The sequence below is a fragment of the Sinocyclocheilus rhinocerous genome, unplaced genomic scaffold, assembly GCF_001515625.1.
Source record: "Sinocyclocheilus rhinocerous isolate Xijiao unplaced genomic scaffold, SAMN03320098_v1.1 scaffold1600, whole genome shotgun sequence".
NCBI classification, from domain to species: Eukaryota; Metazoa; Chordata; class Actinopteri; order Cypriniformes; family Cyprinidae; genus Sinocyclocheilus; species Sinocyclocheilus rhinocerous.
The window spans coordinates 1,006,137-1,027,696 of NW_015665129.1; the positions used below are offsets into that span (position 1 = coordinate 1,006,137).

Genomic DNA, 21,560 nt, shown 5'->3' on the forward strand with positions numbered 1-21,560 from the left:
TAAAATAGTCCATGTGACATCAGTGGTTCAACCGTAATTTTTTTAAAGCTGCAAGAATACTTTTTGTGTGCAAAGAAAACAAAAATAACAATTTCTTCTCTTCCGTGTCTGTCTTCAACCCACGTTCACGAGAGTACCACCATACATGCGTGTGGTGTTGTTGAATAAAGTCATTATTTTTGTTTTCTTTGCACACAAAAAGTATTCTTGTAGCTTCATTAAATTAAGGTTGAACCACTGATGTCACATGGACTATTTTAACGATGCCCTTACTACCTTTCTGGGCCTTGAATGTGGTAGTTCCATTGCTGTATATGCAGGGTCAGAAAGCTCTCGGATTTCATGAAAAATATCTTAATTTGCGTTCCGAAGATGAACGAAGGTCTTATGGGTTTGGAACGACATGAGAGTGAGTAATTAATGACAGAATTTTCATTTTTGGGTGAACTATCCCTTTGAAGTATAACAGTTTTTGAAAGTGAAAAAGAACAAATCATCTAATTCATAGTGAAAAAGCATATATTGTGTCCCTGTGTGAAACTTCACATTTGATATTTTTTCACTGAAATAATGTTTCTTCTAACATTTTTGGGTGAACTATCCATTTAAAGCCTTATAATGGTAACATCAGTGTCTTACTGCTTTTCGCTTGCCGTCCTTCTGGTAGAGCCATTTAACGGAGGCCTGCGGAGATCTTGGCTGGCACTCCAGGAACGTGCTGCTCCCCTCAACCCCAAACTGCACCGTCTCCCTCAGACGCTTCTCTACTGAGAGGGTCAGAGAAGGGCCACATTCAAGTTTCTGAAGATCTCCTGCATCATTATTCAGTATCAAATGAGAGGCTGTTTACAAACCTTTAGCATTGAATCCTCTGCACTGCCGTAGAGGATCTCCGTGTTTGATATCTTGCCTTCTGCTTCTCCTAAAGATTCATTCACAAATGATTTCATGGTTAAAAGCTTAATGACTATTTCAACTGTGAAATTGCTGTTAATCAGACTGTTTATTTTCTATTCTGTTTCTCTTCAGCACATCTGATGAAGACCAATATGCATTGTACATGTAGCCTACTGACCGTGTTATCAGCATTAAAATAGACAGTTAATGAAGTCAAGAAATTCATTTGAACACAGTTTGGACCATGGACCACCCAGTGGGGTAAATTAATGTGGTCTGACCTCTTGGTAGCCGGGGTGAAAGCAGAGCAGTGTTCTCCATCCCAGGCACAGTAGGGGTCGCGGGCCAGGCAGCAGTCTGAACAGGCCTTGCCATAAACGGCACACCTGTGCAGGGACACCTGGGTAAGACCCCTTTCTGAAGACACGTACAACTGTTGCTGTAAACCACAAGAGAGAAAGAGAAAATGTTGACTGATTTGAATACTGATTTGTATTAGTGTCACAGCTTGAACAGTAAGAAAATTGTGCTTAATGCAGGATTGTTATCATATTAACTAAAGCTTCAAAAAAAATTGAATTACTTGGAATTATATATATATATATATATATACATACATATATATTAAAAGACCTAATAAAAGGCTAATAAAAAGGACAACAATTTACAAAATATAATATATCAAAATAAAATCTAATTCAAAATTAACTATAATATACAGTATATCAAATGATACTAAAATAATGATTTTACTATAACTATATTTACCCTTTTAGAAGAAATCTTCAGAGTTTTGACAGCAGCTGGAGTCTGAGCAAAATAGAGGGAGAAATTTCAAAACATTCAAAATCATGCATTATGGTATTTTAGGGTAATTCCTACCCAATAGCAAAAATTCAGCAAAAATCTGTACTTTTGTACCTTAAAAACCTCAACCTCTTCCAAAATGAGCTCTTCTGTTGTGCTGATGTCTTTTGGTAATACAGTCACCTTCTGGACTGTGCCACGATCTAAAGTTCAAGGTGAATCATGAGTAAACCAGATACCAGATCAGATTGGCCATGTTTTATAAGCTGTACAAATTAGGTGGTTCATGTTGCAATGCTGCACCTTCTCATGCAACTTCAGGAAGAAATCATCCTGCATGTAACTAATTAGAAAGAATCTGATATGATCAGAAATGTCTAACCTGTGCCCAGGAAGAGCACCTCGTATCTTCCATCCACAGCATCCACCAGATCCACAGCAATAGTGGTGAAACGGTAGTCAACTCCAGTCCTGACCACCAGTGGGCGCTTGTGTATTGGATAAATAGGTTGATACATAAGCGGATGGGCGCGTACAAAGTTTACAGCCTCGTCAGAGAAGGCTTTAGTGGTGTGGAGATCAGGGGTGAAGGTTCCTCCAGGACACTGAGCAGTAAAAACATGCAGAAAGAGCTAAATAGAATGAGATATCAACAAAGAATTAATAAGGTACCAAACTGGATTTCATAAGCAATACTCACAGTCCCTGGGCGAGGGTAAGGAATTTTGCCAGTATAAGGTGTCCACTGGTAGTTGTGGCCATGTTTGTGAGAGAAGGGTCCATTGAAGACATTTCTGATGTCTGCCATTGAGTACACACACACGGCAGAGCCTTTAAACACAGAGCTAGAGAGAAAAACAGAGAAACAGCAATGGCATCATAACTCATTTAACAAAAAACAATCAATATAAACACTGATCTGAAAGGAATAGAGATGTTACACTGACTCAACCCAGGGATTTCAAAGCTAAATAATCAGTTAGATACATTAAAACTCATTTTTTCACTGTTTATTTTGAACTTGCTCATTTTATTGATTTTGCTTACTTTAGTACTAATATTTATTGCTTCACAATGAAATAACATGTTGGCAACGGCTCTTTTCCATAAAACAAAACAAACATGTGACCGTCAAGCTCTGAAGAGACAGAAAAGTAGCAGAGAAGTAATTTTATTTGCCTTTTGAACTAAGTTTTCCATATGATATCCAAGGGTAATATTCCATATTATATTAATTTCCATACATTAAATGGGAAAATCTAAAGTAAATTTTTTGAGGGGAAAAAGCTAAATATATTCTTTTATGAAATTAAGTCAAAAGTGTTTGGAATGGTTGAAGGCCAGTATGTAATGAAAAAATTCTTATTTTGGATTTTTTAAAATTGTGTTATGGAAAAAGTGTCTCATGCCTACCAAGGCTATATTTATTTTATTGAAAATACTGTAAATCATTAATATTTTTTAGCAGACATTACTCCAGTCTTCAGAAATAATTTTAATAATGCTTATTTGGTGCTCAGGAAATATTATTAGTATTATTATTAACGTTGAAAACAGTTGTGCTGCTTAATATTTTTGTGGAAACCATGTTCCTTTTTTTCCAGGATTCTTGGATGAATAGAAAGTTCAAAAGAACAGCATTTGTTTGAAATAGACTTTTTTTTGTAACATTATAAATCTCTTTACTTTTCACTTTTGTTCAATTTAATGTGTCCTTGCTGAATAAAGTATTAATATCTTTCTGACTACAAGATGTTTAGATTTTAGATCTGTGTATGAGAGGTTTTCTCACCCAGCTGTGGAGAACACAGCATACACAATGGGGTTCCGTTCATCATGTGTCCTCTGGATGAAAACATCTCCTTCAAAACAAACAGACATCAGGCATCAGAGACAGATTAAGAACATGATCATGTTGAAGAGAAAAACATATGCCATACTCAGTTCATCAAAGTAAGTCTCAACACCATCTGCACCAATCACAGAACAGACCAGTCGTGCTTTGAGGAACGTTGTCCACTTATTCACCAATGACCTCTGACCTCCATCATCATTCTAAAAGGGAAAGCACACAAACAGGAAAAAAAAGATTAGACTTTAAACAAACCATGGGTTCATCTGATTTGCATAATGATTTGCATGACAAAAATCATCATGCTTAATATTGATTATTAAGTCAAGTCTTGTGTCTAGCATCTGGATTTTCTCACCAGACAGACTCGGCCTACTCTCGCGAGGACGCTCGGAGCGCTGCCCCCTGAAGCATCTAAACTCTTCTCCCGAAAGAAGAAGTAAAGCTTATCATCATTCTTCTCTGCACTGTCTGGAATCTTCTGGATTTTTATAAACACAGGCTCTGATGGAGAGATAAAGGGATTTGTAAAGAGATAAAAAGGATAATATTTGTCACAGGTCTGTCTTTTCATTTTAATCACTTCACTCCTCTGCTTATATCATACCATTCAACCATCGGGAATCATACTGCTCGGTTCTGACAGCGGGACGGTCTCCCAAGGTTCTGAAGATGGCTGGATCTGTACCCATAAAGTCCACATGTACTCCAGCATACAGGTTCCCATCTGAAGAGGGTAGAATGAGTGTAATGTGGAGAGAAAGCGATCATGATGGATGAAGACTGGCTAAATTTATACTACTGGCCCATTTATACTGCTTGAAGACTCTCATACAACAAAGTGCTTAACAGAATAGTTCCCACACTTTTGACCAAGGAATTTCCAGGACTCCAGTCGATCAAGGTCACTGGTTAAGTATTTAAAAAAAAATAACTTCATAAATATGTCTGAAGGAAATTTCCATTTCTAAATCAGGTACTAAAACCTTTGATTTTATAGATTTAAACAACTGCACAAGTTTTACTCTACAAAGATTATTTCTTTGAAAGAAATTGATACTTTTATTCAGCAAGGATGCATAAAATTGACACACAAAAAAACACATATTGTTTCAAAAATGTGTTTTTCAAATAAATGCTGTCCTGTTGAACTTTCTATTAATCAAAGAATCCTGAAAAAATATCATAGTTTCCACAAAAACATTAAGCAGCACAAATGTTTTCAGCATTGATAATAATAAAATACTGTTTCTTAGGCAGCAAATTAGATATTAGAATGATTTCTGAAGGATCATATGACACCGAAGACTGGAGTAATAGCTTCAAAATCGCATTTGTGCTTTTTGGAGCTTGACTACATACTTTTACTATGAGAGAAACAAGAGAGCAGGAGAAAGAGAGAGTCTCACTTATCAAAGCTGCTGCGTTTTCCTGGCGGGGATCGTAAGGAGACTTTCCTTTTCCAGAGTCCACATAACCAGGAACCAGCCGGAACAAGTATTCCTACACAATCACACACACAACTTATTAGTATAAAAGTGTCTGTACTGCAGAGCTAATCGTCATTTATATGTGTAAAAAATATGAAATTTTAACCAAATTATTCAAAATCTTAAAAAAAATGCATCAAACAAAATAAAAATATCTAAAAAGTGTTTTTGTATTGACCATCTTTGTTACTGCTGAATATTACTGCTGTACTGTAAATATTATGTGTGTACCTCAGCTCTCCAGCCTCTGTTGACGAAGGTGCAGATGGGTTTATAAGCTCCTGTGCCGCAGGTGTACAGGTGAGTCCTGTTCCACGGCTCAATCAGACGCTAATCGTCATTTATATGTGTAAAAAAGATGAAATTTTAACCAAATTATTCAAAATCTTAAAAAAATGCATCAAACAAAATAAAAATATCTAAAACGTGTTTTTGTATTGACCATCTTTGTTACTGCTGAATATTACTGCTGTACTGTAAATATTATGTGTGTACCTCAGCTCTCCAGCCTCTGTTGACGAAGGTGCAGATGGGTTTATAAGCTCCTGTGCCGCAGGTGTACAGGTGAGTCCTGTTCCACGGCTCAATCAGACGCACAAAATTAGCACACTCTCCCTGAGAACACACACACATGAGGAAAAACAATGTATTTTAGCAGTGAATCTTTTTCTGTGTCAAAATGATTCAATACTAAATAAAAACAGACTGTAAAAGTGTACCTGTCCACCTTTGCCAGTTAATTTACACTCCCCTTTTCTTTGTGCTGTTGCTGGCCAGTGAATCTGAAAACACACAAACCTTAAAATACTATGCTATTTAAAATACTATACCATAATCACTAAAAAAGGTACCACTGAACTACCATACAATTGGAATACGTAAATTAACTCAATCATTATAAGAAAAGAATTAAAATAACTGTATAGCGTCTTACAATAAGGGGTTCTTTATTGACATTTTGCATGTCTAGAGAGACCAGATATTCACGGCTGCCCAGGTAGAGCCGGCCTTGGTCTTGGTCCATATGCAGGATTCTGTAGTCGCTGGTGTTGAAGGAGAAACTGAACGGCCGTATGGTTTTTGTCTCCAGTAACTCTGAACGAAAGATAGAAAATATCAGGTCAAAGCAGTTAACATCAACAAAACCTTTTCTAAAAGTACCAGCGGTAGTTCATGTATGGATGCATTAATTCTTGTGAAATTATCCATGCATTAGACTGTTTGATTGTTTAAGGTTTTCAGTGGAGTCTTTTCACATTTCGGGGTTTCGCAGAAGTGGAAGTCGTCATAGTTGGGTAAACTTCTATAGCGGTGAACAGGAGACCACATCAAATATATTTTTTGCATTTCCATTAGCTCAAACAGCAAAAGAAGAACTCTACGAGGATGTTTTCATGACTTTCAAAAAGAAGAAAATATAGACAGAGATTGATAATGGCAGTCAGAAGAGAGAAGAATGTCAAATGTTTAAAAAAAAAATTAAATATTAAAAACTTTGCAGGATTTACTATTCTGATGGCCATTGAAACACATCCTCAAAGTTTGTGAAAAGGGTCTATCTATCTTCTCAGACCTTTCAGTTCAACCCTTCTTGTTGTCAGAGCCTGAGACAAAATGTTTTATTTTATTAAATATGACTTCATAAATTATTATTATTAGATATGAATTAAATTAAAATTAAAAATATAGACTATATATGTATAATAATGAATATATATTAAATAATTTAAGTCAATGCAGACCTCTTTGTCATAGTTTACATGAATTAATTAAGAAATAAATTATAAAATGCAAATATATATATTTAAAAAAAAAAATTTTAAATGATATTTTAAATGATATTTTATTTTTTCAACTCCGGCTTCTTTATCTGTCATATTTTTCACACAGCAGGTGCTAGTGGTTTCTATCTCTCTCTTTTCCTTTCTCTCTGAGGGAGGACACAAGGGAGAACAGAGCAGGTGCAGAGATGAGAGACGGCTCCAGCTGTCTGAGCACGCCGTGCTCCAGTGTACTAAGTGTCTGTTCCCCGTCTCTATCACATTCAGCCACTAATTTCCCCAAAGACACATCACCAATTAAAGCCGTGCATTTACACCAAATATTTAGTGTTTCCGTCCATGTTCAGATAGCTTTAAATGACAAAAACATAATCACATACATCACACAACAATAGTGCGAAGGCCGGGCCAGGGAATGAGGAGAAGCTAGTTGACTTTAAACATAAATCTGAGGTTACGAGGACGTGCTGACATCGTTGCCCTCTGAGAGTACCAAAGTGCGTGCGTGATTTTAGCGGAGCGGAACGGCGCAACTGACACAGACCGAATCTATAAATTACTCCATGTTAGCGTCATACCACAAACCGCTTTGATCTCAGAGGTATTACTGTGCTCTCGTCCAAATGCCTGTCCAGCGTTACACATTGGATAAACAGAAATAGAACGGGGCCAGTCACAGGAAGGTCAGGGCAAAGTACGTGGAATAGGTTTTAGATCATGTATTAAATAAAGACATGATTAACCTCTTGTTTAAAAGGAAACAATGGTCTGAATGAAATAACATTTAGTCATTCAGACAGATGTATATGAGATCACATGTGAACGGGTGAGATGCCACATATGCTCTCAATGTGTGTGTCTGCACATGTGTGTTAGGTGTGCTCCTCAGGGCTCTAAGTAGGTGGCGAAGTGTACTAGTGTGTGTGTGTGTGTATGGTTCTGGCAGCTGTGTGGGTGATCCTCCAGTCATGTACAGAATCTCCCTGGCCCGATCCACAGGGGCAGGCTGGGATTCCAGACCACTCGCTGCGCACTGGGGCCACAGATCTATTCTCAGCAAGCTCTCTCATCCCTATCCAACAGGCTTCATCCACAAAATCCACTATCTTTTGGCAAGCAAGGGCAGCTCGCTTTATTCAGTAAGGAGGCACCTGACAGCCTGTAGACGTCAGGTCAGACCTTGACCTTTACCACTGTACAAACAATCTGAAGCACTCGCATCTGAAAGAAGTGATGGGAAGTGATGTCATTTGAGAGGTCGTTAGCGCGAACAAGTGCCGTCAAGGAACTGACACAAAGTCATCAATGTTTGAGTTTGCTTAGAAAAAAGCTTAGAATTGATCAAATGTTATAACAAATGTTAATATACAACAATAATAAATAAATAACAACAATAAATAACAATAAAATAAATGTATTATGATGCTTTTGATATTTTAAAATAATAATAATAATAAAGTATTTGATATTTGTTGTTTTAGAATAAATTCATATTTAATCGTTTATTAATTTATTAATATTTATTTTTTGTATTAACTGTATATTATATTTTTATACTGTATTAATTTATATTTTCTAATAAATAAATATCAAAAACATTATTATTATTATTATTATAAAGAAGTCTGATGTTTTTTTTGTCCGTTTTATAATAAAATAGTAAATTAACTTATTATGAATTATATTATATTGCATTTAATATTACATTACATTTGATATTATATTATATTATAAAAACAATAGTAATAAATAAATAAATAAATAAATAAATAAATATCTAAATGGTAAAATCTCCCCATGATACATTAGATGTGTATCTCTGAACGCCTATCATTTATTAGGTGACACATATCTTTTTATGTGTTTTTGAGGAGCTCTGCTTCTAGTATTGTTTTCCAGCTGGCTGGACCAGTTGAGACTTTTTCCAGTGTTTGCCACGAGTCAAAATCTAATTTAATAAAATCACAATGGCATCATTTAAGGAGGACAAAAGCAGTCAGATTTTCCACTCACAATGTCCCAATTGCTAACATTTAATGTTTGCCAAACCTAACTAGAGTGATGGTGCCAAGTTCTGCCACAACAGACAGATCAGGTTTAAAGCAAGAAGGGGAGAAAAAAAAACTGTTACAGCCTAGTGTTTATAACATGTTTAATGGAAAAGTATGGCATTTTGTATATTTTTCCAATTAATTCTATGAATTTATAGTCTTTTACACATGGACATACGTCAGAACCATTAAAACATCGCTGCTGAAGAGAAACGGCACGGTCTCATTGAGTCAGAGAAACAGTTATGAAGAAGCTTAATTCAAAGTGGTCAAAAAGTAAAATATCTACCGAAAGGTACAACAAACTACACAGATGGCAGTACTGTGAGCTAAACTTGTTTAAACTCTTTATGCTCAATTGTGACTGGAAATACTGAATGACACACACACACACACACAGTGTTCACAAATCTGATGATCTCAATACATGTTTGAGAGGTTGTGTTTAATTTAGTGGGTCATTGTGACTCATTAGGGTCCCGGAGAAGTAAAGAAGAAGAGCACTTGAGTCCAGAGTTTCTTAAGACAGTTTCGCAGAGAGACTCTGTGTTTGTACCAATCTCTTACCTAATACACAAAGACAAGCTAATAACTGTGGAACATGCTGAACATTTGGATTTGGGGAAAACTTCCTATTTATTAACAGCCCCTCTGTTGCCTGTAAAAAAAAAAAAAAAAAAAGTTATGAAATGAAAATTATGCAATGCTGTGGGGAGGAATAAGACGCCAGACCCCTCAATTAATGTCCAGTGGAAAACTGGATTGTATCCCTTAAGAGGCACACATCTGAAAACGTCACTTAAATTTGATATATATTTTAATTATCTGAAAACTTCTCTAAATTGTAACAAAACTCAGATTATAATTTCCAAAGACAAAGAAGCATCATGACTTGACTGAGACACATCTAATAGAGTAATCAGAGCCCAATTGCTGGAGGCAGGTGGACAGCAGTTGCTGCCTCTGTGAACAAGGATATCTCATTAAAATATAAGTCTAGAAGAGACTGGCATATTAGGAGCTGCGTCAGCAGTTCAGTTCAGTCTGCTCAGACTGACTGTAGACACAGACGGTATAAAAAGTACAGCGAACTATCCACGTCTGTATATTTCTTTTGGACGTCTCTAGTTTGAGCCTAGTCTAAACTCCTGCTGTGAGTCGGCCTTGGCAGCTTCTTTGCCGCTGCTCTACCTCACAGACTTTATAACCCTCTGGCCAAAGACTTTTTTAGGAAATCAAAATATTTAGGTCATGACCTAAATGCACAAGGTTTCCATAAGGAAATATGTTTTTATTGCATTTCTAGTTATTTAGGAAGCTCAATATGACTTATGGAGCACTTGTAGCAATCTGGTTAAAAGAATGTTCCAGGTTCAATACAATTTAAAGAGACAGTTCACTCAAAAATGCTAATTCTGTCATCATTTACTCACCCTCATGTCATTCCAAACCTGTATGACTATTTTGAAAAATATCTCTGTGCTGTTTTTTGTCCATACAGTGAAAGTCAATGAGTTCAATGTTGTAACATGCAATCTAAAATATCTTCTTTTGTGAAAAAAAAAGTCATAGGCCTGCAGGTTTGGAACGAGATGAGGGTGAGTAAATGATGACAGAATTTACATTTTTGAGTGAACTGTCTATTTAACTTGTACTGAACTATTCCTTTAAGTTCTATGCTCTAGTGTGCAGTGATGAATTTAGAATTATTTAAAGGAATAGTACACCAAAAACTGAAAATTTTGTCATCACCCACCCTCATGTTGTTCCAAACCAGTATGAATTTCTTACTTCCGTTAAACACAAAAGAAGATATTTTGAAGAACATTGGTTCAACAGAAGAAAGACTCATACAGGTTTGGAACAACTTGAGAGTGAGTAAATGATGACAGAATTTTCATTTCTGGGTGAACTGTCCCTTTAACTGACTGTAGTTTCTGGATCAAGCTGAACCGCTGACCTTTATTGAAATCTTTACTGTTACGCTGCACCAAACATATTTCACCGCATAGCTCTATTTTAATCTGACATATAACAAGGGAGAGGGATCAGAATCAGATCACATTATTGTTCACATGCGTCCATGTATCATGAGCACGCAGGCCTGGCTGAGGACTGACGTGCTTGGTCACAACCATATGCTATTTTTACAAACTACTCCCCAGACTGCAAAAGAACTATATGTTTGCCCACTACAGGTATGCCACTTTCACAGTTTGATTCTATCAATTTTTATCACTGTACTCAACCAAACTGCCACACTGTGCTAACAATTTATCCAACTCATTTCTATACAAGTGGACAGTGTCTCCTTATACAGACCACCTCCAAGTTTTCAAACATTATTTTCTATTTAATTTGTGGCTGCAAGCCAAAAACTCTGCAGGCTGAATGCCAGACTACTGGAAAAAAGGGTAAAGAGTATCATGAGAATCCTCACAGATCCGGCTTTTAATAATGTTGTAAAATCAGTTCCTCTGTGCCACTCCGACCTGTTTTTTTTTAAAGGCCAAGATCATTACTTGGACATGGGAGACAAGCTCAAGGCCAGCATGGAAGAAAAAAAAGAGAGAGCATTTTTCAGAGGAAAGGACATAAGCTAAAGTGTTTCATTGGTGAGGAATAGGGATGGGCGATATCTTATCGTTTGCGATATACCGGTAAAAATTCTCCCCACGATAAGAATTAGTCTTCCTGCGATAATAACGATAAAGTCTAGTTGTTAACATATATCTGTGTGCAACAGTGCGGAGCGACATTGCGGAAGGTGGACGTGAAATTGAGGCGGAGTAGCCTATATCGCTAAATGAGGAGCTCGAGCTGTAACTGGTTTGGCCAGGGCTGTACAGTGCACAAAAAAATCGGTCTGAATAAATGTCCTACAGTAGCACGTGTGCGATACAGTTTTGCATGTGTATGAGCCTGTTTACAAAACTGTTGTCCAACAAAGATATAATTTATTGACATGCTTTTTCTCCAAATTAACTTAATAACATAGTCGAGTGTTTGAAATACTTATTTTTGTGACCAGACGTGGTTTCATATTACAGAATGATAGTATTATATACAGTGATAAAGGCCATGTCGATTAACATTGCATTATAAATATACTTTCCTTATAAAAATACCCAGGATTGAAGAACACAGATAAACCATATATTTTTGTGCAGTCGTATGTTTATTTTCCTCAAGTTTCATCAGTTGTGTCAATTCAGTTGTGTCATCATGTCTCTACCTCCGTTGTGCGTTTTATTCAGCGATAACTGGGCTGTGTCCGAAATCGCCCCCATACCCTCATTCACTATTCCCTACATTAGGTCACTAATTCAGTTCACTAGAAGGAGTGAATGAAAACGAGTAGTGAATTCGGACAGTGAGTGCACCGGAAGGAATGCCGCTCTTGCATAGTTTGTGCTTGCTGTTTATTAATCATTTGAAACTAGCAAACTAGCAGCTCCAGTAGTAAGATTAAAGGATTTATCTTGAACTATGTCACGGAAATTATGTATAAACCCAAATCAAACAATTTAATAATCAATTTACAATGAATTTATACCCGTGTTGTACATTATGCTGTACGCCATGGATGAGCGCTTTGTAAAAATGAACGGATTGATTATTCAGCTGCGGGCGCCATCTTCTGGCGAGATGCGCGAATTCATTCGGCGCGTGACTCTCACGGTGCATTATGGGCATTCTCTAGCCGTTGAGCATGCACCAGTTGTACACTCGTTTTTGCAGTGCATTGTGGGATTGAATGAGTGCACTCGAGAACAATGCTCACCCCATTTTGGGTAAAAATAGGAAAGATAATACTTTTCTTAAAAGAAACAGGATTCCCTGAATTATCGTCATTGATATCGTTATCGTAATAAATACCAGAAATATTGTGATATATTTTAAAGCCCATATCGCCCATCCCTAGTGAGGAATTCCTCCGAGTTTCTCCAGGGAAGGAAATGTTGATTGTAGATGAAATGCAAAACTCTACATGACCTCATTATAAATGCATCTGCCAACAAACACTTTGCACAAGAAACTTGGATGGTCATATATGAGAGAGAAACCCATTTGTATTCATTTGCAAGGCTTTGATCCAACAACAAAGATAAGTCTGAACAACACAGTTGTATCAGACAGACGTGTTCAAGAAATACCCTCATTATTGCACAAGGCGCCCATTCTGTAAATCCTCCAGTGTAATAGGTCATTTATTTTTGATGTGAACAATATAATGTCTTTATATCTATTGCTATCAACACCACAAAGCTTGACTAAAAGAGCTACATAATTCAACATAGGAGCTACATTAACTACAATAGAAGCTAATTTGTTGGTTTATCAACAAGTGAACTTTTTGCTCTCAGTTTATGCGCCAAATCTGCTAAATAAATCTGTCCTACATATGCATAATCAATTATCAAAAGTACTGAATAAACAAACACTCAAGGTGGAGAACTTTATGAATGATTGGAGATTCAGGGCTGTACAAAGATTTCTGTGTGATTCTGAAGGTGGACCTCATTCCCACAGACATTCAGGGGTCAAACCATAAGACAGGCTAGAGAAGAAAAATCATCTCCCATAGCTCTGTTTCTGATCTTCTGCCTCGTAGTTCTGGTTTACAGAATTCGTTCATCCACATACCCTTTCCAAAAAAGTTTCCCACATTTATAAGCAGGCACTGCTGTCAGTTTTTAAGTGACACTTAAAAAAGTGGCCTAGTTCCAGAGAGAACTCACAGAACTTGAGTGTTATCTTCTTAATGCACTCAAGTCATTCATCTTGGTCTTGAGAAGGAATAGGAGTGCCATTGTCTAGATGGATGAACAAGCAATGATTTCAAGAGTGTAAACTGAATTATTTCCATTTAGATCCCCGGAATGGGACTCTCAAAATCTTTAAGCCCAACCCTGACCATAACTCAAACTTCATACCTGATCCTGACAAAGCCAGTGGCTCTGCTGAGGGGTGGAGACAGTTTCAGGCTGGATGACACCAGTTGAAGCTCCAAACATTCCTGTTGTCTCTGTGGCATTTTGGAACAGGTTGCTGGCAGTGAGCCCTGTCATGCTTTGGGGGGCTTCCCTGTGCTTTTGCCGAGGTAAACACAGCAACCACACAAGCTAATAATAAACCTCAAACGCCACAAGCCAATCCTGTTTCTGAGAACAGGGATCTATCCCACTGTCACCTACGCACATAATAACCCCAGTCAACCCAGGGTCATAATCACCCTCACAAACATTTGGGCTCACAGACATTCACGCTTACACACTCAGACACTCACACATACTACATTTCGAAGACTAACATAAACCTCATAACTGGATATTTAAGTAAAACACTGAAAAAAAAAGTAGAGGAAAAAGGTGACGTCTTATATGCACAATCAATTCTAAACTTAGAATCTAATCACTTATAATCAATCCAATAATATATATATATATATACACATACTAGTCCACATTTGAAGTGGATCAAAAACTTTCATCAAAGTAAAACCTAAATGCATTCTTGTCTTAGGACAACTTTGATTAACTTTTTTGATCCACTTCAAATGTTTATATGTATGTATACAAAATGTATTCAAATGTATATATATATTAATTATTTCCTCTGAGGAGGCCAGGGAGGCAGTGTCTCCTCAAAATAATGGATGAGAAAAAAACATAGTACAAAAATTCATACTTGGCTTTAATAAATATTATATCAATTACATTGTTGATGTAAAAATATATTAAAACAATTTTTTTTCCTCTGTGTAAGTTATGTTTATTTTAATGAATTTACATTTGACTAAAACAAAAAAAACTTTGCTTCCTCATTTCAGAACACCACCACATACCACTGGTACATATGCATGTATGTTGTGTATGTGTTTGTTTGTGTATTTTCTTTTCTTAATTGTATCTATATTTTTCAGTTTAATCCTTTAATTTTGTGTGTAATATAGAATATATTTATATATATATAAAATGTTCAAAAGTGTTGTTTTGTTAAAAGCTTACAAATAAATGGTCAGGGTATATTAAACACCAAACATCGAAAGACTGATTGTGATTTTGTAAATTCACAAACAATTCCTGAATTTTTACAATGATATCCATAAAAAGTATGTTGCATGGAGAAGTATCAGGTCATGAATGTATGTGTTCTTTATATTACACTGTTCAGCTTTGAGATGCTTTGCGAACACAAAATCATTGCACAGCATTTTCATTTATGTGGCCTGAAAATTTGTCGCTGGAATATTGTTGCGTCGCATCTGATCGGGACACTGTGTTAGGAAAGCCCAGCATCCTGACAGTAGGGTGTCAAGAAGAACCATGTCTCAGCTTGCTGAATAGGCACATGCAACCAGGTTGTGTACTAAATATACATTGAGTGTGTGTGTGTGTGTGAATACTTTCTGATGGATTATACAAAGTAATAGGGCTCCACTGCAGAGGCACCTGCTGGGTTTTGTGTGTGTGACAGTTTCTGAGAACTGAGAGCAAATTCATGTCAGACTTCGACCTGTTGTGCTGCTGTGCTTCTGTCAGACGGATGGGCAAAATAGTATTATAAATGTGTCTGCATGCAGCTGTGCCTAGTGTCTTTCATTATATAAAACAAATATCTCTTCAAAAACGCCACTGTATCTTTTCAAGCCCGTTATTTGACCACCGCTTGCGAGCTGAATGGGAAAAAAATGCTAATGCTTTTGTGTTCGAGAGATTTGACTTTTAAACTTCAAACATCTGCCTCGCTCTGCTTGCATCTCTTTGTGCCCCACCGTGACACATCCCCCTGCAGAGGGGATGATGGGTAGTCCCCTCTCTGGGGCATTAATTGGGAGATGAGGCATGCTGGTGCCAGATTCAAAACATACACAGGAAGACAGGAAGCGAGAAAGTGAGAAAGAGAGAGAGTGTGACATGAGGAACAGTAAGAAAAGAGAGGCGTTAAAAAGCCACTGATGACAAAGTGCTCAGAAGCTCCAAAAAGCATGATAATTACATTCCACAGACTTTCTAAAAAACTTAAACGAGCCCTTCAAATTAACTGTTTCAAGCCTGCGTGACTTTCTTCACAAAATATTTTTTTTTGTTGTGTCCTGACAATGAAAGTCAGTGGGGTCCAATGTTGTCTTAAACCCGTTTCACTTTCATTATATTAACAAAACAGTTGAAACATTCTTCAAAATATCTTCAGTGTTCCACAGAAGAATGAAAGTAATACAGATTTGGAAAAACATGAAAATGAGCATTTTCTTTTTAGAAGGGAACTACCCATTTAAATTATTATAACGTTTAAAAAAACAAATAAGTCTATTCAGTAGTTCTCCACCTTTTTAACCATATTATAGGCCATGTAAGATATTTCTTGCTATTTAGCTATAATAACAAATCTGCTTGTTTTCAAAGTTTTTTTATTTACAGAAACTAGGAGTGGTAGTATAAAATAACTAAAAATAATTTTAAATAATAATAATCAATTTCTGTAATTAAAGGAATTTCAAGAACTGAATTATAGAGTAGTTTGTGATTACTGGATTTTATAAAATTACAAATACTAACTTCTTAGCAATTTCTAGCTGATTAAATATTTTAGTACTTGACAAAAAAAAAATATTCATTATAGAAATTTCCATGACTTCATTATTTAAAGGTGCTGTATGTAGGATTGACACCGAGTGGTTGAACTAGGTATTGCAGTCCAAATTCAAAATATTGGAGAGGGTTTTTTCACCAGGCCCCTCCTCCTCAGACTTGACGCCCACGCAGGTTGCCAGATTGACGACACCAACAGGAGCGAGCGCACTTGACGATGAATGAAATGAAATACGCTGTGTTTTCCGCCAACTGGCAACCCGCGGTGTCGAAATACAATTGGGTAAACTGGCAGTGGGCGGGTTTCACAAACCAAAACAGAGATGACATTCCGGCCCGGAACGCACATTTTCAAAGGAGAATAACTGACTGTAGCATTGTTTTTCAGATAAACAAGTATGTTAACTTAGCATGTTTCTTAAATATCTGCAAACATATTATGGTATTTTTATGCTTTAGTAGAGTTAAACACTTACATACAGCACCTTTAACTTGACACTTCCAAGTCTAGAAATTACACTTTTAAAATTCCTTCATATAGAGCAGTGATGGGCAAACTTGGCCCTTCCAGGTCACTTTCCTGCAGAGATTTGCTCCAACCCTGATATGACTCACTTGCCTGTAGCCTTCTAGTAGTCTTGAAGACAATGATTAGCTGGTTCAGGTGTGTTTGATTAGGGAGCTAACCTCTGAAGGAAAGTGGCCTGGAAGGGCCAAGTTTGCCCACCCCTGATATAGAGTATCCAGGAAAAAAAACCTCTAAAGCATTTGCATTTTCACATTTCTGCCCCAATGGTTGTACTTTGTCAGACACACCTATTTGTGTTATTGAGGATTTTAATGTTATAATGAGATGAGGTCTAATAATTATGATCACCTCAGTGACTCATTTTATTACCAACAATGGAAAAATGCATAGTAAATACGGCCTGTTTCGTTACATATCAGACCAGTAATGTATTGGTAACTCAAAAAAGAATACACATACAAATAAAAATGTGTGTGTGTGCATGTTTTAAAAAACGGGGAAAAATTGCACATTTCTCACCTTTATATGACAGGTGCACTCGGGGTGTTGTGCGGGCGTTGCAATGACAACCCCAGACACATAAGCTCAGGATGAGGAGCAGGGTTTGCATCATGATCATGATAATGACAGCAGCAGTTTACCCACCGAGATCTGCAAGTGTGAGAGAGACAGACACATTCAGTTCATGCATTACATCACTAACAAGTTCATTCACTGCTAACTGACAGCAACTGTATACATTTTATGAGCAGTTCCAATTTGTTTCCATAAATGAGCCTCATAAAACAAGATTTCAACAACGCTCATGTCTTGTTAGCATAGAAGCACCCACCCTAAAAAGCCCAGCCTCGAATTTAGGCCCGTTAACAGGTCACTGAAAATCGGAGAAAAGTCCCACCCTTTAATAAAGAGGCCCTGAAGAGAAAAGAAAAAGTACTAAAGGTGTCTTTTGGCTTTTTAATATTTGACTACTGAAATGTTTCCACACAGTAACACGGCTGTAAGTTTCTCTGTCTCAGAGCATTTACAGCCATCCACCGTGAGGACTATAAACACCTTCCCAAGGGCAGGCCAGTTAAATCACAACATTGAGCTATTTAAACACAACAGCTCGAATTATCCATAGGTACACAGCCTAGTTTTGTTTTTAGCTTTTTATCTAGAGACAAAAAAACACAAATATCTGAAGCAAACTGGCCTTTTCCTTGAAAACAGTGTTAGACTGTGTGGGAGAGGGCAGCCAGTCTTTCTGCAGTGGGGACGTGCGCCCAAAAGAGATTAGAAAATTATGCAGTCAGAGAGCAATGGTTTCTTAAGTACGTCTGCCAAATCCTTCCAGCTACGGCAAATCCATGTCACACAGTCTTGCTTTAAATCTTAAACTCTTAGTCCCGGCCGGCAGGGAATGGCAAACCTACTGTGAGCCTCCGTATCTGCAGAAAATCACCCTGTTCTGAGGTGCTAAACATGGCGGGCACGTATCTACGCAAGCTGTGTACACAGATTTACATGCTTAATGAGGGATAACCGTAACAGGAAATGCAAACACTTGCTAGCATGTTTTATAATGAGACTGCTCAAAGATGTTGAGCTCAGAACAATGCTGATTTATATGTACAATATGTCAGTTACTTTAACTCAATTTAAAGTGGAGCTGACAGCGAGGCACAGTATATTTGTTTTTAAATTAATATTTCGTGTTCAATACAAGTTAAATCAACAGCAATGTAGATTACCATAAAAAAAAACTTAAAAGGGATAGTTCACACAAATATGAAAATTCTGTTATTAATTACTCACCCTCATGTCGTTCCAAACCCGTAAGACCTTCGTTCATCTACGGAACACAAATTAAGATATTTTTTATGAAATCCGAGAGCTGTCTGACCCTGCATAAACTGCAATGCAACTACCACGTTCAAGGCCAAGAAAGGTGATAAGGACATCGTTAAAATAGTCCATGTGACATCAGTGGTTCAACCATAATTTTATGAAGCTACGAGAATTCTTTTTATGCGCAAAAAAACCCAAACATTTGTTTTCTTTGCGCACAAAAAGCATTCTCGTAGCAAAAATATCTTCATTTGTGTTCTGAAGATGAACGAAGGTCTTACGGGTTTGGAACGACATGAGGGTGAGTAACTAATGACAGAATTTTCATTTTTGGGTGAACTATCCTTTTAATTGTGAAACATAATGGAAGAAAATGGGACCAATTTTTGGAGAATTTAAAAGCAAAAATGTGAAGCTTACTATTTCATAAGCACTCACTATTCTTTCACCATTAGAATGATTTCTGAAAGACCATGTGACACTAAAGACTGGAGATTTTCCTCTCATATTGTTTACGTCTTGTGGCAACATAATAAAAAAAAAAAAAAGGAGTGAGTTAAAAAAATTTTTAACCCAGAATAATCCTGTAAAATAACTAGTGTCACCACAAAAGTACACTTTGCTGGTATTTAACAGGTTTGTTGTGGTTCTACCACTAACGGCCTCTTCGCTGAGGTCGTTTTGTAACACGCTATGAAGTGCTGTACATTGGCCCTCTTCCAGGATAAATGACACTCTTCCAAGTGATGAAAAATGACAGAGGAACAATAGCCAAAGAAAGGCGCTCTTTATCTATGATAAATGTGCTACAGCATCACTAATTTGAACTGGAGACCAGAAATGCTTTCAGAGTCGAAGCAGACCAATTGGCCCAATTTTTTTTAAAGATATTACAGTCAGCATTTAGCACAACTAATATGTGAGATTCATAAAACAATAGCACTGCTGAATTCTCCACTGTCTGCTACTCTTGAAAGGCACCAGAGGGAATGACCAAGGCAAGGCAAGGCAAGGCAAGACAAGTTTATTTGTATAGCACATTTCATACACAATGGTAATTCAAAGTGGCTAAGCTTAACTGGAAGTTAAGACCAGTCTGTGAAGATTTCAGAAGATTAAAACCTGGCACAAACACATTATTGTCATCGTGTCAAATTTATCTTACAGATCCAGACAGACAGGAGAGGCCGAGCGCTCCCACATTATGTCTGATTTGCTTCCGTTTGGCTCACTTGTCTTGTTTACATGTAAATATACCCTAAACATTACAAAAGAAGACCATTAACAATACTGAAATATAACAACACCATTAGGCCTAACTGCAGTGTTGAAGAAGCTACTTTGAAACTACATCTTGTCAAACTACATTAAGTTACAAGCTACTAATAAAAATAATCAGATGTATATCAATCTCGATTTGAATGACCGAATAGCATTTGAACAATTCAATTTACACTATACCACCAATAAAGAGAAACAAAAAAGTTAAAATATGTATAAAAAGCATTTGACAAAATACATTTTAAAAATGTAATAACTATTTTCAAATGAGTCATTTTGAGGTTCTTTAAGTGGTTCATTGAATCAGACTTCCAAAATGCTTGTGCAGCTCGCTTTAGAACAAAACATTTAGTTACATGAACAGCTACATTATTTTGTAAACAACTACAGTCACGCTACTGAAAATTGTAGTTAAATTAGTAGTGCCACTACATTTAGTAACCCATCACTGATTAACTGTAATAATACACCGCTTTGACTTCTCTGTTTGTTAACAGTACACTTGGCAGTACAGTTCCAAACAATCTGCATCATGCTTTTATTTCTGAACCTGAGGGAGTGCATCTTTTATTTTGAGATGCACTGTAAATGTAAGGGTGCATTCATGGGTGAGTCCCATAGCCAGGAGAATACCTATCGTTAAGAGTCAGCACATGTCTGCTCTCTAATTATATGCCTCAAGTGGCTAAAGGGGTGTCATTATCACTGTGTGTGTGTGTGTGTGTATATGTGTGTGTGTGTGTGTGTGTGTGTGTGTGTGAGCGCCCCTGGATGTAATGAAATCTTAACGAGAAAGACAAGGCTTGTTTGATGTCTCCATCTTGCAGTGCACTCATCCAGAGTGACAGATTTATCCGCAAGCCATGCAAGAGAGAGGTGCGTGAGTGTGTGTGTGTGTGTGAGCGCTCTAATCTGAGAGTAATCCATTTCTGACACATAATGACACACAGACTCACTGCACTTTGGAACTGTGTGCACTACATAGTGAACCAGGATGCTTTCTGTGCATCCTTCCCTAACTGTTCTCTTTCCCTCTCTTCATCTTACTCATCTATACCATTTCTTCTGTACACTCCCTCCTTCATGCATTTGTAAATCCTTTCCCTCATCTTTCTCTCTCTCTCTCTCTCTTTCCTTCCTCTTCTTTCGTGAAAAATTTATTTGTGTGTGTGTGTAAGTGAGCCACACCTGCACACGGAGCAACAGAATGATGAGGTTCTTATAAAACAGAGAGGAAACTGAGTGAATCTGAGAATAAACAGAGGTCAAGGACAAGGGTGAGGCAATAAAATGAGCAGCAGAGGGTAAAAGACAGACAGCAGCGAGGATGAATAGCAGATGAATAAAAAACAAGGGATGAGGTGTGAAAAACACATTATCTAGATATGGATTTAAAGTTGATTTAAAGGTATTTCACATGCTAATTCATAATATTACTGAATCA

The 21,560-nt window shown here is 37.0% G+C and overlaps 1 protein-coding gene across 1 annotated transcript in view; it reads right to left on the reverse strand.

The window, feature by feature from the left end:
- Positions 1-21,560, reverse strand: part of LOC107731275 (semaphorin-3F-like) — a 36,726-nt gene that overhangs the window by 2,755 nt on the left and 12,411 nt on the right. Inside the window, exons 2-17 of the mRNA XM_016542324.1 lie at positions 17,522-17,653; positions 5,981-6,141; positions 5,766-5,828; positions 5,542-5,661; positions 4,966-5,059; positions 4,164-4,283; positions 3,915-4,060; positions 3,645-3,759; positions 3,497-3,566; positions 2,405-2,549; positions 2,087-2,309; positions 1,819-1,907; positions 1,666-1,707; positions 1,179-1,336; positions 855-922; positions 640-767 (exon numbers count right to left, since the gene is read on the reverse strand). Coding sequence (XP_016397810.1) covers positions 640-767; positions 855-922; positions 1,179-1,336; positions 1,666-1,707; positions 1,819-1,907; positions 2,087-2,309; positions 2,405-2,549; positions 3,497-3,566; positions 3,645-3,759; positions 3,915-4,060; positions 4,164-4,283; positions 4,966-5,059; positions 5,542-5,661; positions 5,766-5,828; positions 5,981-6,141; positions 17,522-17,621 — 1,842 coding nt within the window. The 5' untranslated portion in view covers positions 17,622-17,653. The remainder of the gene's footprint in view (positions 1-639; positions 768-854; positions 923-1,178; positions 1,337-1,665; positions 1,708-1,818; positions 1,908-2,086; positions 2,310-2,404; positions 2,550-3,496; positions 3,567-3,644; positions 3,760-3,914; positions 4,061-4,163; positions 4,284-4,965; positions 5,060-5,541; positions 5,662-5,765; positions 5,829-5,980; positions 6,142-17,521; positions 17,654-21,560) is intronic.